The sequence below is a fragment of the Salmo trutta genome, chromosome 26, assembly GCF_901001165.1.
Source record: "Salmo trutta chromosome 26, fSalTru1.1, whole genome shotgun sequence".
NCBI lineage: Eukaryota > Metazoa > Chordata > Actinopteri > Salmoniformes > Salmonidae > Salmo > Salmo trutta.
In genome coordinates, this window is record NC_042982.1 from 39,245,148 (window position 1) to 39,260,151 (window position 15,004).

The window sequence follows — 15,004 nt, forward strand, 5'->3', positions numbered from 1 at the left end:
TCGCTCGCTCGCTCGTTCTCTCTCTCTCCCCTCTCTCCTCTCTCTCTCCTCTCTCCCTCTCTCTCCCCTCTCTCCCTCTCTCTCCCCTCTCTCCCCTCATCACCCTCTCTCTCCCCTCTCTCCCTCTCTCTCCCCTCTCTCCCTTTCTTTCCCCTCTCTCCCCCTATATCACCCTCTCTTTCCCTCTCTATCACCCTCTCGCTCCCCTCTCTCCCTCTCTCTCCCCTCTCTCCCTTTCTCTCCCTCCTCCCCCCTCTCTCCCCCAGTGTCAAGCCCGTAGCTCCCTTTGCTCCCGAGTGGCACAGCGGTCTAAGGCACTGCATCTCAGTGCAAGAGGCGTCACTACAGTCCCTGGTTCGGCTCCAGGCTGTATCACATCTGGCAGTGATTTGGGTTCGGCCGGGGTAGGCTGTAAATAAAAATGTATTCTTAACTGAGTTGCCTAATTAAATAAAGGTTAAATAAAAACGGTGAGTTTGTTAACAGGAGTGGGGAACATGGTACTCCCCTGCCATCAACCAGTAGGTCTTAGTGGAGGCATTTCCCAGAATCACTGCTTGTTTTCCGCTTGGTAAGAGAGTGTGGAAAGACAGGGCTCTGTGCTTTGGTTGGCAGTTGACAGTTTAAAGGAATGATTGCATAAAAATACCAAAAATGAAATAATTTCTTGGTAGCCGCCATATTTTAGTGGTGTGTGTGCATATGTGTGTGTGTTTGTGTGTGTATGTATGTGATTGTGTGTGTGTGTGTGCGTTTACGTGTGTGTGTGTTTGAGAAAGTGAGAGGGGAGCCCCCATATCCCATGGCTCACACACAGTTGTGACATATTTTTTATTTTTCTCCCCCTCTCTCCCTCTCCTCTCTCTCCCTATCTCCCCCTCTCTCCCCCTCTCTCCCTCTCTCCCTCTCTCTCCCTCTCTCTCCGCTCTCTCCCTATCTCCCCCTCTCTCTCCCCTCTCTCTCCCTATCTCCCCCTCTCTCCCCCTCTCTCCCTCTCTCTCCCTCTCTCTCCGCTCTCTCCCTCTCTCTCCCCTCTCTCCCTCTCTCTCCCTATCTCCTCCTCTCTCCCCCTCTCTCCCTCCCTATCTCCCCCTCTCTCCCCCTCTCTCTCCCTCTCTCCCGCTCTCTCCCTCTCTCCCCCTCTCTCCTCTCTCCCCTCTCTCTCTCTCCCCTCTCTCTCCCTATCTCCCCCTCTCTCCCTCTCTCTCCCTCTCTCTCCACTCTCTCCCTCTCTCTCCCTCTCTCCCCTCTCTCCCTCTCTCTCCCTATCTCCCCCTCTCTCCCTCTCTCTCCCCCCTCTCTCCCCCAGCGTCAGGCCCGTAGCTCCCTGGTGTACCTAGTGTCTCTGCTGGGCAGTATGGATCACAGCTTCCATCACACTCTGCTGCTGGAGATCAGAGCCCTGACTGACAGATACACCTCCATCCTGGGAGGCTGTGCCAAAGACATCTACAGGATGAGTAACAGCTTCACCTCTATAGCCAGACTACTGGGGAGAAGACTGGAGACAGACACCACTATCAACTGCAGGTAAGGACCCCATGGGACCATGTCCGTAGGAAAATGCGTCATCGAATGGAATGTGTGGCACTGCAACAATTCACCCCTTTTAGGATCTGTAAAACATTGATTTGAATGGTTCAATCTAATTCTGAACCCACATGGACCATTTGCTTTATTACCACCATGTACGTTTTACTACAGAGGCATAACCTCTGTTTGTAACTATTAAAGCCACCCTATCGCTTTCTCTGCCCAGCCTAACAACGCCAACCTACAATGCCAAAACAAATCACTAATCTAATGTTATTCTTTGCAATTACAATTCTGTGAATCAAAAACCTCATAAAAATGTACTCCTTAAAAATAAGGACGTGTTTTACTGATGTTGTGTGTGTGGACGTGTGTGTGTGTGTGTGGACGTGTGTGTGTGTGTGTGTGTGGACGTGTGTGTGTGTCTGTCTGTGTGTGTGTGTGTGTGTGTGTGTGTGTGTGTGTGTGTGTGTGTGTGTGTGTGTGTGTGTGTGTGTGTGGGCACATTTGTCTATAGGATTGTGTTACTGTTGACTGTGCATCAGCTGGCTGGGTCTGGGAATAGTACCACACACTGCCTGGTCCAGGAACATTATGTACCAGTGGCTTCCAGAGGCTTTGCTTGGGGTCTCTCTCTGGAAAATAAAGACTGGGAGAAATGTGGGAGGGTTTATTAGAAAAAGAACAGAGAAGATGAGGAGGGAGGCGGTTAACAAAGGGCATTTGAAAGTGTTCAATCAGCGGACGAGTGGAGGGGTTAACATGGTAGGAGAGAGTGGCCTCTCCCCTGTTCTCTCTCTCTCTCCTTCTCCTTCTCTCTCTCTCTGTGTGTGTGTGTGTGTGTGTGTGTGTGTGTGTGTGTGTGTGTGTGTGTGTGTGTGTGTGTGTGTGTGTGTGTGTGTGTGTGTGTGTGTGTGTGTGTGTGCGCGTTTGCATCTGTGTGTGTGTGTGAAATATATCCAGAGGTGAGCTGGTCTGCCCAGTTCTCTCAGGTCCGATCTGTCTCTTTCCTCATGTGCAGCATTCCAGCTCAGCACCAGTCCTATCCGGTCTAGTGTGTGTGTGTGACACAGAGAGAGAGAGAGAGAGAGCGATAGGGAGAGAAAACACTGACTAAGACATTTGCCACTTTACCCCTCTTCCCCTCTCTGTATGTTTCAGGGTTGTTACTTTACACATCTTCCCCTCTCTGTATGTTTCAGGGTTGTTACTTTACACATCTTCCCCTCTCTGTATGTTTCAGGGTTGTTACTTTACACATCTTCCCCTCTCTCTGTATGTTTCAGGGTTGTTACTTTACACATCTTCCCCTCTCTCTGTATGTTTCAGGGTTGTTACTTTACACATCTTCCCCTCTCTCTGTATGTTTCAGGGTTGTTACTTTACACATCTTCCCCTCTCTCTGTATGTTTCAGGGTTGTTACTTTACCCCTCTTCCCCTCTCTCTGTATGTTTCAGGGTTGTTACTTTACACATCTTCCCCTCTCTCTGTATGTTTCAGGGTTGTTACTTTACACATCTTCCCCTCTCTCTGTATGTTTCAGGGTTGAAGAGGAATCAGAAAGCCCTCCTTCCCCAGAGGCCAGTGTGTGTGGGGGTGCAGGGGGGTTGGAGGCCAGTGTGTGTGTGGGTGCAGGGGGGTGTGGAAGGGGGTCAGAGCAGCGACTGCAGGTGAAGATCCAGGCGTTTGAGGAGAAGATGGGGGATGAGGGGGGAGAGGGGGAGACAGACGGTGGGTCAACTACACCCCAACGCAGATACAGCATGGGACAAGCCGCTAGAGAGGAATACAGAGAGATGAGATTTAACAGGTGAGTCTATAACAACACCATATCTATGAGATGTAACAGGTGAGTCAATAGCAACACCATATCTATGAGATGTAACAGGTGAGTCAATAACAGCACCATATCTATGAGATGTAACAGGTGAGTCAATAGCAACACCATATCTATGAGATGTAACAGGTGAGTCAATAACAGCACCATATCTATGTCAGCACACCTGACTTTACTGAAATTGACCATACAACCAGAAGTATTAAAGGATATCAGTGCAAGAGTTATTAACATTTTGAAACAAAATGAATACATCAACAATAGTACAGGAAAAGGAAAGAAAAAACCCAGACTCAAGACAAAAAACAACAACTTATTTCTGTAGTACTCTTTTACTTTCTCCCATGTAACACTGGATTCAAGTGTATTACAGATGAACATCACTTCTAACTGTCTTGTATAAAGCTGTTACAATATATTATCGCCTTATGAATATGTTATTATACCATAACGGAGGTTGACGTCTGTGTGTGTGTCTTCCTCAGGTCAAAGAGTCTGGCTATGCACGCCGTGAGGTCACGGTCCATCAACTCTGAGATTGGTCAGGATGGAGAAGGGGTGGAGCTAACGTCTGACGCATTGCTCTCAGTGTCCCCACCTAATCAGCAAACGGAAAATTTCGACACCTCTCCCACTGAGAGCGAACTAACCAATCAGTCTAACCAGTCTCCCTCCACCCCTCCGGCCACGCCCCGTGAGGAACAGAGGGATGGACAGGGAGAAGGAAGGAGAGGAGTGAAGGGGGACACTGGGAAAGAGGACAAGCTGTACAGCCACCTGAGGGACAACATGGAGAAGATCAAAGAGTTCTGTTCTGTGATGGTCCAACAGATCCCCATACCAGAACACTGTGTCATAGAAGGTACATTGCTATTACCAGCTCATCATACCTGATTTAAGACCAAATCCTTCCGTGTTGAGCACTCATAACTTAAATAGTCAGGAATGTACGTCAGTAAAAAGCATTAGAGTGAGGTGTAGGTAACAGCCAAAATAAAGGAAACACCAACATAAATGTCTCTATTTGTCACAGGCGTCGTAAGGAGTGGACCAAAATGCAGCGGGTAAAGTGCTCATCTTCTTATTTATTAAAGAAAACACTTAATCACAAAATAAACAGACGACGAAAACAGTCCAGTAAGGTGCATAGACTATTCTGGAAACAACCACCCACAAACACAACTGAAAACGAACACACTTAAATATGGCCTCCAATTAGAGACAATGACAACCAGCTGCCTCTAATTGGAGTTAATTGAAAAACACAACATAGAATTAGAAAACTAGAATAAACAAAGAAATAGAAAATATAGAACATAAATCAAAAACCCCGAAACACACAAACCAAACACCCCCTGCCACGCCCTGACCAAACTACAATAACAAATAACCCCTTTTACTGGTCAGGACGTGACAGTACCCCCCCAACCCCCCCGAAGGTGCAGACCCCGAATGCACCTCAAACACAAAAACCCCACAAAAATAACCCCTTTTACTGGTCAGGACGTGACACTATTTGAACAAACCTGGTAAATCTAATCTGTGGTGATAGAGCTATAGGTCCGGGAATATGTGAGAAATATGAGCAGAATTAAAGTATGAGCGCAATAGCTGGCGGTGGTGGAAAGGGCTGGGTTTTGATGAATTAACAAGTTGTAGGTGTGACGAGGGCTTGGTCACTCACTGGACAATCAAGGACTTCCATGGCTTATTAATACTGCATGCTGTTGTCTCCAGTTCTGTAGGTTACTGACGGTCTTTGCGTTGTCATCAAATCCAACTGGGCTGGGGGAATCTTATTCCTTTGTGGATCGATACTACAGTTTATTAAATAGCATTGGCTACAGTAACGAAGAAAAAAAAACATCCTGTGTTTGAAGTGTTGGGCCAATTGTGGACCACCCCATGGGTGTCCAGGTCACAGCCGGCTGCGACAGAGCCTGGACTCTAACCCAGAATCTCTAGTGGCACAGTTAGCACTGCGATGCAGTGCCTTAGCCCACTGCACCACTCAGTAGGCCCATGGAGGAGTTTTTACACACATCCACAATAACAACAGGAGCTGGTTAAAATAATAAGGGAATGTCTGCTCACTGTTTTGCTGCTCACAAACTTGATCTTTTAATAAAGCTATGGTGATTAAGATTTATTTCAAAGTGGTCTCACGATCCAAACCCTTTATCGGTAGTCTAGACTACCGATAAAGGGAATGCATTGTGGGAAGAACAACAAAAAACTGCCTTCATTGAGAGGAGGGAAGGCTATGCTTGGTTTTGAATCAAATTAAACAAAATAGGAAAAAACATAATTTTTTATGTTAATGGGGCACAAAAAGCACATCTCTTGTTCCATGTGCATATCCATTGTCAAAATCCATAACCAACCGCATTACCGCTAAGACCAGCTTTAGGTTGGTCTTAGCGGTACTGAAATTGGCACTTCGGTGCACGTTTTTAAGGACACACCTCAGATATTGCCACCCCTCCCACCTCAGATATTGCCACCCCTCCCGCCTCAAATATTGCCACCCCTCCCACCTCAAATATTGCCACCTCTCCCATCTCAAATATTGCCACCCCTCCCACCTCAAATATTGCCACCTCTCCCATCTCAAATATTGCCACCCCTCACACCTCAAATATTGCCACCTCTCCCATCTCAAATATTGCCACCCTGTCACTGTTGTCGTCGGTCCACCCACAAAATCCAAACACAAACACACCCTACTATATGGGACTCTCAATCAAAGGCAGATAGACAACACCTGCCTTCAACTGAGAGTCCCAACCCCAATTAACCTAACATAGACATACACTCACTAGACTCTACATAGAAATACCTAACATAAACCAACACCCGGAATTACTAATCAAACACCCTTTTTACAAAAACACACCACCCTGAACCACATAAAACAAATACCAAACTACAAAACAATTAACCTTATACTGGCCAGGACGTGACAGTACCCCCCCCTTAAAGGTGCTACCCCGGAAGCACCTTAACAAAAAATAACCCCAAGCAACACAAAAAGAAAAATTCCCCTTTTCTAAAGGGAGGGAAGGGAGGGTGGCTGCCGTCAACGACGGCACTGTGCTACACCCCCCCTCCCCAACCCACCTATTTCTGGAGGTGGCTCCGGCTCAGGCCATTCCAGGCTGTCTGGGCAGTCTGGCGGCTCGGGACAGTCTGGGCAGTCTGGCGGCTCGGGACAGTCTGGGCAGTCTGGCGACTCGGGACAGTCTGGGCAGTCTGGCCACTCGGGACAGTCTGGGCAGTCTGGCCACTCGGGACAGTCTGGGCAGTCTGGCCACTCGGGACAGTCTGGGCAGTCTGGCCACTCGGGACAGTCTGGGCAGTCTGGCCACTCGGGACAGTTCAGCGCAGTCTGGCCACTCCGGCAGTTCAGCGCAGTCTGGCCACTCCGGCAGTTCAGCGCAGTCTGGCCACTCCGGCAGTTCAGCGCAGTCTGGCCACTCCGGCAGTTCAGCGCAGTCTGACCACTCCGGCGACTGTTGACTGGCGGGCAGCTCCAACGACTGTTGACTGGCGGGCAGCTCCGACGACTGTTGACTGGCGGGCAGCTCCGACGACTGTTGACTGGCGGGCAGCTCCGACGACTGTTGACTGGCGGGCAGCTCCGACGACTGTTGACTGGCGGGCAGCTCCGACGACTGTTGACTGGCGGGAAGCTCCGGTGACTGTTGACTGGCGGGAAGCTCCGGTGACTGTTGACTGGCGGGCTGACGCACTATAATCCTGGTGCGTGGTGCTGGTACCGGATATGCCAGCTTGGGAACACGCACCTCTAGGCTAGTGCGTGGAGCGGGAACAGGATATATAGGACCATGGAGGCTTACTGGCGGTCTCGAGCTTAAACCTGGCATCGCCCTTTCTGGCTGAATGCCTACTACCCCCTGGTAACTGCGGGGCGCTGGTATATCGCGTACTGGCCTAAAAACACTTGGCCTCGCCATAACACCCATTACCCTGAAGCATAAGACCTGTCCATTAACTGGCCTCCGAGAAACAGTCCGGGGATTTGGCCTGGGGCTCCAAACTTGCCCCGCCAAACTACCCATATGCCCCCCCCCCAAAATTTTCTTGGGGTTGCCTCTCGGGTTTAATCGCCAGTCGTGTTCCTCGGCAGCATTCCCGGTCTTTGCTCCATTTCCTCCATGTATCCAATCCAAATTCCCTCTGCTCCTTCCTCTGCTGCTTGGTCCTTTGGTGGTGGGTGATTCTGTCACGGTTGTCGTCGGTGAAAGAGGACCAAAATGCAGCAGGTACGTGTATGCTCATTTTGACTTTTATTTAACTATCAAAAGAACACTCCAAAACAACAAAACACGAAAACGAACGAACAACAAACAGTCTGGCAAAGCCTAGGGCTGAACACAGAACAATCACCCACAAAATCCAAACACAAACACACCCTACTATATGGGACTCTCAATCAAAGGCAGATACACAACACCTGCCTTCAACTGAGAGTCCCAACCCCAATTAACCAAACATAGACATACACTCACTAGACTCTACATAGAAATACCTAACATAAACCAACACCCGGAATTACTAATCAAACACCCTTTTTTCAAAAACACACCACCCTGAACCACATAAAACAAATACCCTCTGCCACGCCCTGACCAAACTACAAAACAATTAACCTTATACTGGCCAGGACGTGACACACCCCTCCCACCTCAAATATTGCCACCTCTCCCATCTCAAATATTGCCAACTCTCCCATCTCAAATATTGCCACCCCTCCCACCTCAAATATTGCCACCTCTCCCATCTCAAATATTGCCACCCCTCACACCTCAAATATTGCCACCTCTCCCATCTCAAATATTGCCACCCCTCACACCTCAAATATTGCCACCTCTCCCACCTCAAGTATTGCCACCTCTCCCACCTCAAATATTGCCACCTCTCCCATCTCAAATATTGCCACGCCTAACACCTCACATATTGCCACCTCTCCCACCTCAAATATTGCCACCTCTCCCACCTCAAATATTGCCACCTCTCCCACCTCAAATATTGCCACCTCTCCCACCTCAAATATTGCCACCTCTCCCACCTCAAATATTGCCACCTCTCCCATCTCAAATATTGCCACGCCTCCCACCTCACACCTCAAATATTGCCACCCCTCCCGCCTCAAATATTGCCACCCCTCCCACCTCAAGTATTGCCATGCCTCCCCTACCACAGCGCTAGCGAGCGCATATAAGACAGGTCAATTATTAATCCTGGCGCTAGGGTTTGAAAATAGAAGAGCGCCGACTTTTAACAGGTTGTAATTTCAAACGAGCGTGCGTTTTACAATTGGGCCAGCTGAAATTAGAGCCCGAAGTGTGTTAATAGGGCGTTGGGCCACAATGAGCCACCAGAACAGCTTCAATGTGCCTTGGTATAGATTCTACAAGTGTCTGGAACTCTATTAGAGGGATACGACACCATTCTTCCATGAGAAATTCCATCATTTGGTGTTTTGTTTATGGTGGTGAAAAACACAGTCTCAGGCGCCGCTCCAGAATCTCCCATAAGTGTTCAAATGGTTTGAGATCTGGTGAGTGAGCATCTGCTTTCAATATACTTTGTAACCCTCATTTAATCAAGTGTTTCCTTTCATTTTGGCAGGTACCTGTATGTCTGAAAGATAGAATACTGGTCAAATTGTTTTGTTGAATGATTTGGCTCTAAATGAAAAGTCTTACATCATGATAATTAATTACATGACCTGGTCAACTCACACATTATCAGTCAAATGTATTTATACATTTATCAGCCGATGTCACAAAGTGCTTATACAGAAACCCAGCCTAAAACCCCAAACAGCAAGCAATGCAGATGTTGAAGCCCGGTGGCTAGGAAAAACTCCCTAGAAAGGCCAAAACCTAGGAAGAAACCTAGAGAGAATCCAGGCTCTGAGGGGTGGACAGTCCTCTTCAGGCTGTGCCGGGTGGAGATTATAACAGTACATGGCCAAGATGTTCAAATGTTCATAGATGACCAGCAGGGTCAAATAATAATAATCACAGTGGGTGCACCGAGAGAAGAGAGAAAAGAGAGAAAGCGAGAGAGTGTTAGAGGGAGCATATTTAAATTCACACAGGACACCGGATAAGACAGGAGAAATACTCCAGATATAACAGACTGATCCTAGCTCCCCAACACATAAACTATTGCAGCATAATTACTGGAGGCTGAGACAGGAGAGGTCGGGAGACACTGTGGCCCCGTCCGGCAATACCCCCAGACAGGGCCAACCCGAGGGGGACGCCAACCCGGACAGGAAGATCACGTCAGTGACTCAACCCACTCAAGTGACGCACCCCTCCTAAGGACGGCTTGGAAGAGCACCATTAAGCCAGTTACTCAGCCCCCGTAATAGGGTTAGAGGCAGAGAATCCCAGTGGAGAGAGGGGAACCGGCCAGGCAGAGACAGCAAGGGCGGTTCGTTGCTCCAGTGCCGTTCACCTTCACACTCCTGGGCCAGAGTATACTCAATCATAGGACCTACTAAAGAGATGAGTCTTCAATAAAGACTTAAAGGTTGAGACCGAGTCTGCGTCTCTCACATGGGTAGGCAGACCATTCCATAAAAATGGAGCTCTATAGGAGAAAGCCCTGCCTCCAGCTGTTTGCTTAGAAATTCTAGGGACAATAAGGAGGCCTGCGTCTTGTGACCGTAGTGTACGTGTAGGTATGTTCGGCAGGACCAAATCGGAAAGATAGTTAGGAGCAAGCAAGCCCATGTAATGCTTTGTAGGTTAGCAGTAAAACCTTGAAATCAGCCCTAGCCTTAACAGGAAGCCAGTGTAGAGAGGCTAGCACTGGAGTAATATGATCACATTTTTTGGTTTTAGTCAGGATTCTAGCAGCCGTGTTTAGCACTAACTGAAGTTTATTTAGTGCTTTATCTGGGTTGCTGGAGAGTAGTCTAATCTAGAAGTGGCAAAAGCATGGATACATTTTTCAGCATAATTTTTGGACAGAAAGTTTATGATTTTTGTAATGTTACATAGATGGAAAAATCAGTGATCAGGTTGATTGATTACATGACCTGGTCAACTCAGAGCCAAAAAAGTAATTGCATACAGTGTTATTTTTTATTAATGAAATGAAGGAATGCGCAGGGCTGCAGTAATTGGATTGAACTATTCTAACCAGAACCAGATGAGACTTGGGGGTTCAAACTGTCTCCCGCTCCTTCTGGGGGTACAGACTCAGGGTCAGCAGTGCAGCCCCGCTACATCCCTCACCCCTCTCCACTTTTCCCCAATCCAATCTACCCTGGTCCACTCCCTCTAACCCTAAAGTAAGCCAGAGTGAGGCCCAGGTAACCCCCAGATAACAGTCCCTATCACTGCCCCCTGTATAGCCCTGGGGGGTAACAGTCCCTCTCTCTAACCCCTGTATAGCCCTGGGGGGTAACAGTCCCTCTCTCCAAGCCCTGTATAGCCCTGGGGTAACAGTCCCTCTCTCTGCCCCCTGTATAGCCCTGGGGGGTAACAGTCCCTCTCTCTAACCTCTGTATAGCCCTGGGGGGGTAACAGTCCCTCTCTCTAACCTCTGTATAGCCCTGGGGATAACAGTCCCTCTCTCTAACCCCTGTATAGCCCTGGGGGAGTAACAGTCCCTCTCTCCAAGCCCTGTATAGCCCTGGGGGGTAACAGTCCCTCTCTAACCCCTGTATAGCCCTGGGGGGTAACAGTCCCTCTCTCTAACCCTAGTATAGCCCTGGGGGGGTAACAGTCCCTCTCTAACCCCTGTATAGCCCTGGGGAGTAACAGTCCCTCTCTCTAACCCCTGTATAGCCCTGAGGGGTAACAGTCCCTCTCTCTAACCCCTGTATAGCCCTGGGGGGTAACAGTCCCTCTCTCTAACCCCTGTATAGCCCTGGGGGGTAACAGTCCCTCTCTCTCTAACCCCTGTATAGCCCTGGGGGGTAACAGTCCCTCTCTCTAACCCCTGTATAGCCATGGAGGGTAACAGTCCCTCTCTCTAACCCCTGTAGAGCCCTGGGGGGTAACAGTCCCTCTCTCTAATGCCTGTATAGCCCTGGGGGGTAACAGTCCCTCTCTCTAACCCCTGTATAGCCCTGGGGAGTAACAGTCCCTCTCTCTAACCCCTGTATAGCCCTGAGGGGTAACAGTCCCTCTCTCTAACCCCTGTATAGCCCTGGGGGGTAACAGTCCCTCTCTCTAACCCCTGTATAGCCCTGGGGGGTAACAGTCCCTCTCTCTCTAACCCCTGTATAGCCCTGGGGGGTAACAGTCCCTCTCTCTAACCCCTGTATAGCCATGGAGGGTAACAGTCCCTCTCTCTAACCCCTGTAGAGCCCTGGGGGGTAACAGTCCCTCTCTCTAATGCCTGTATAGCCCTGGGGGGTAACAGTCCCTCTCTCTAACCCCTGTAGAGCCCTGGGGGGGTAACAGTCCCTCTCTAACCCCTGTATAGCCATGGAGGGTAACAGTCCCTCTCTCTAACCCCTGTAGAGCCCTGGGGGGTAACAGTCCCTCTCTCTGCCCCCTGTAGAGCCCTGGGGGGGTAACAGTCCCTCTCTCTAACCCCTGTATAGCCCTGGGGGTAACAGTCCCTCTCTCTAACCCCTGTATAGCCCTGGGGGAGTAACAGTCCCTCTCTCCAAGCCCTGTATAGCCCTGGGGGGTAACAGTCCCTCTCTAACCCCTGTATAGCCCTGGGGGGTAACAGTCCCTCTCTCTAACCCTAGTATAGCCCTGGGGGGGTAACAGTCCCTCTCTAACCCCTGTATAGCCCTGGGGAGTAACAGTCCCTCTCTCTAACCCCTGTATAGCCCTGAGGGGTAACAGTCCCTCTCTCTAACCCCTGTATAGCCCTGGGGGGTAACAGTCCCTCTCTCTAACCCCTGTATAGCCCTGGGGGGTAACAGTCCCTCTCTCTCTAACCCCTGTATAGCCCTGGGGGGGTAACAGTCCCTCTCTCTAACCCCTGTATAGCCATGGAGGGTAACAGTCCCTCTCTCTAACCCCTGTAGAGCCCTGGGGGGTAACAGTCCCTCTCTCTAATGCCTGTATAGCCCTGGGGGGTAACAGTCCCTCTCTCTAACCCCTGTAGAGCCCTGGGGGGGTAACAGTCCCTCTCTAACCCCTGTATAGCCATGGAGGGTAACAGTCCCTCTCTCTAACCCCTGTAGAGCCCTGGGGGGGTAACAGTCCCTCTCTCTGCCCCCTGTAGAGCCCTGGGGGGGTAACAGTCCCTCTCTCTAACCCCTGTATAGCCCTGGGGAGTAACAGTCCCTCTCTCTAACCCCTGTATAGCCCTGGGGGGGTAACAGTCTCTCTCTAACCCCTGTAGAGCCCTGGGGGGGGTAACAGTCCCTCTCTCTAACCCCTGTATAGCCCTGGGGGGTAACAGTCCCTCTCTCTAACCCCTGTATAGCCCTGGGGGGGTAACAGTCTCTCTCTAACCCCTGTATAGCCCTGGGGGGTAACAGTCCCTCTCTCTAACCCCTGTAGAGCCCTGGGGGGGTAACAGTCCCTCTCTCTAACCCCTGTATAGCCCTGGGGGGGTAACAGTCCCTCTCTAACCCCTGTATAGCCCTGGGGGGTAACAGTCCCTCTCTCTAACCCCTGTATAGCCCTGGGGGTAGCATCATTTACTCGCTTTGTATCTGTCTCAACTGGACATGGGTTTGGGGGTTTTAATTCTTTTCACACCACATCGTTGTGACTGTGTGAATAAGACTCCAGTGGAAGCAGAATGTCTTTCATGTGTTAGAACTGCCTCTCTCAGAGCACCACCCTTCTGCACATGTGCACACTGACCACAGCCATCTTCCTAGAGAACACTGGGATTCAACTGAATCTCTCTTGGTCTTGTTGATCTTAGTACACCACTTTAAACATTACATAAAGAGACAGGGAGCCAGCTGGGTAACACACACATACACACACACACACACACACACACACACACACACACACGGTACACACCAACACATAGTTGTACAACTGAATGCCTCTGAATCAGAGAGGTGCCGGGAGCTGTCTTACACACTCACAGTGAAATGGGTGATAGAGCCAGTGAAAGTAGAGGTCATGATAGAGAGTGACAGGAGGGGATGTTGTGGTGCTCCCTCCTTTGGTCTCAGTGGCACGGTTCAATTCTGTAACACCAGAGCCAAGGAGGAGACAGACAAGAGTTATTCACACAGTCACACACAAACACACACGAACCCACACACACACAAACCCCCACACACACACACACACACACACACACACACACACACACACACACACACACACACAAACCCACACACATATGAACCCACCCATTTTCAAAGCCACTAAAAGACAACAGTCTGCAGCCCTGAGGAGCTTAGGATATGACATCACAGAAAGACTCAGCTAGATGATGTCATGGTGTCGGTGGCTGTTTGGTGACACGTGAGTCTGTGACCCTCTGTAATTTTCTCCATGTGACAACACGGGTCACAGTACACAGGACATACACACATGGCATCACTCTCTACGCTGTAACATTGAGGCGGTGTCCACTGCACTAGTAAGTTGTCTACCCGCAATGCTCCAGAGGGTGAAAACACACTTTGTTAATGAAATGTCAATTCCTTATGTTATAAAATACGTTTTACCAAGACAAATAGGATTATTCATGTTGAAAATCGTTCAGTGGGGTCTTTCTCTAACATATCGAAAACATCATATCCAAAAAGTCATCTTTCATAACCGAATACATCCAAGTGTAAACACCAAGCTCTGTTTACATAGCAACTTTTTTGTTGTTAAGGATTTGACATTTTGTGGTCGTAGTCTTCAAAGTTGTTTTCGCAGGTTGCAAAAAGCTAAATTAGCATGGCACGAACTGAATGGAATGTAAAAGTCTTTGAAAGTAAAAAGTTTTGTTTACGCTCATTGCTCCGTTGACTTTTCACAGCGATACGCTTGTTTTTCTGAGAAATCTTTGAAAAATAACAGGAATTTCTAGTTAAAATGAAAAACGTATACTAAAATGTGAAAATACTACATGTCATATCGAAACACCGATATCCATCTTACCTCTAGATTGTTTTGATGTGGATTTGAGAAGAAAGATGACAAGTTCAACCGGTAAGTGAGCCTGTCCGGTAGCCAGCCTAGCTGACACAATTTCCCCATTTCTGACCACTTTGTTTCTCTGCCTTCCATTGATTTATTCACCCTGATTCAGGCCATCCTACAAGGTTAAGAACTACAATAACTTTTGAAAGGATTTATGATCGAGACATTGAGATTTGGACCATTGGTTTTGTTAGAGGATTATCTACACAATATACACCCTACAGTACAGACACCCTGAGACACCCTACATACACCCTGAGACACCCTACAGTACAGACACCCTGAGGCACCCTACAGTACAGACACCCTGAGACACCCTACATACACCCTGAGACACCCTACAGTACAGACACCCTGAGGCACCCTACAGTACAGACACCCTGAGACACCCTACATACACCCTGAGACACCCTACAGTACAGACACCCTGAGACACCCTACATACACCCTGAGACACCCTACAGTATGGACACCCTGAGACACCCTACAGTACAGACACCCTGAGAAACC

At 49.0% G+C, this 15,004-nt stretch overlaps 1 protein-coding gene across 1 annotated transcript in view; it reads left to right on the forward strand.

The window, feature by feature from the left end:
* The window catches only part of LOC115163909 (ventricular zone-expressed PH domain-containing protein), a 123,048-nt gene that overhangs the window by 56,200 nt on the left and 51,844 nt on the right, over positions 1-15,004 (forward strand). Inside the window, exons 5-7 of the mRNA XM_029716108.1 lie at positions 1,310-1,530; positions 3,078-3,344; positions 3,857-4,233. Coding sequence (XP_029571968.1) covers positions 1,310-1,530; positions 3,078-3,344; positions 3,857-4,233 — 865 coding nt within the window. The remainder of the gene's footprint in view (positions 1-1,309; positions 1,531-3,077; positions 3,345-3,856; positions 4,234-15,004) is intronic.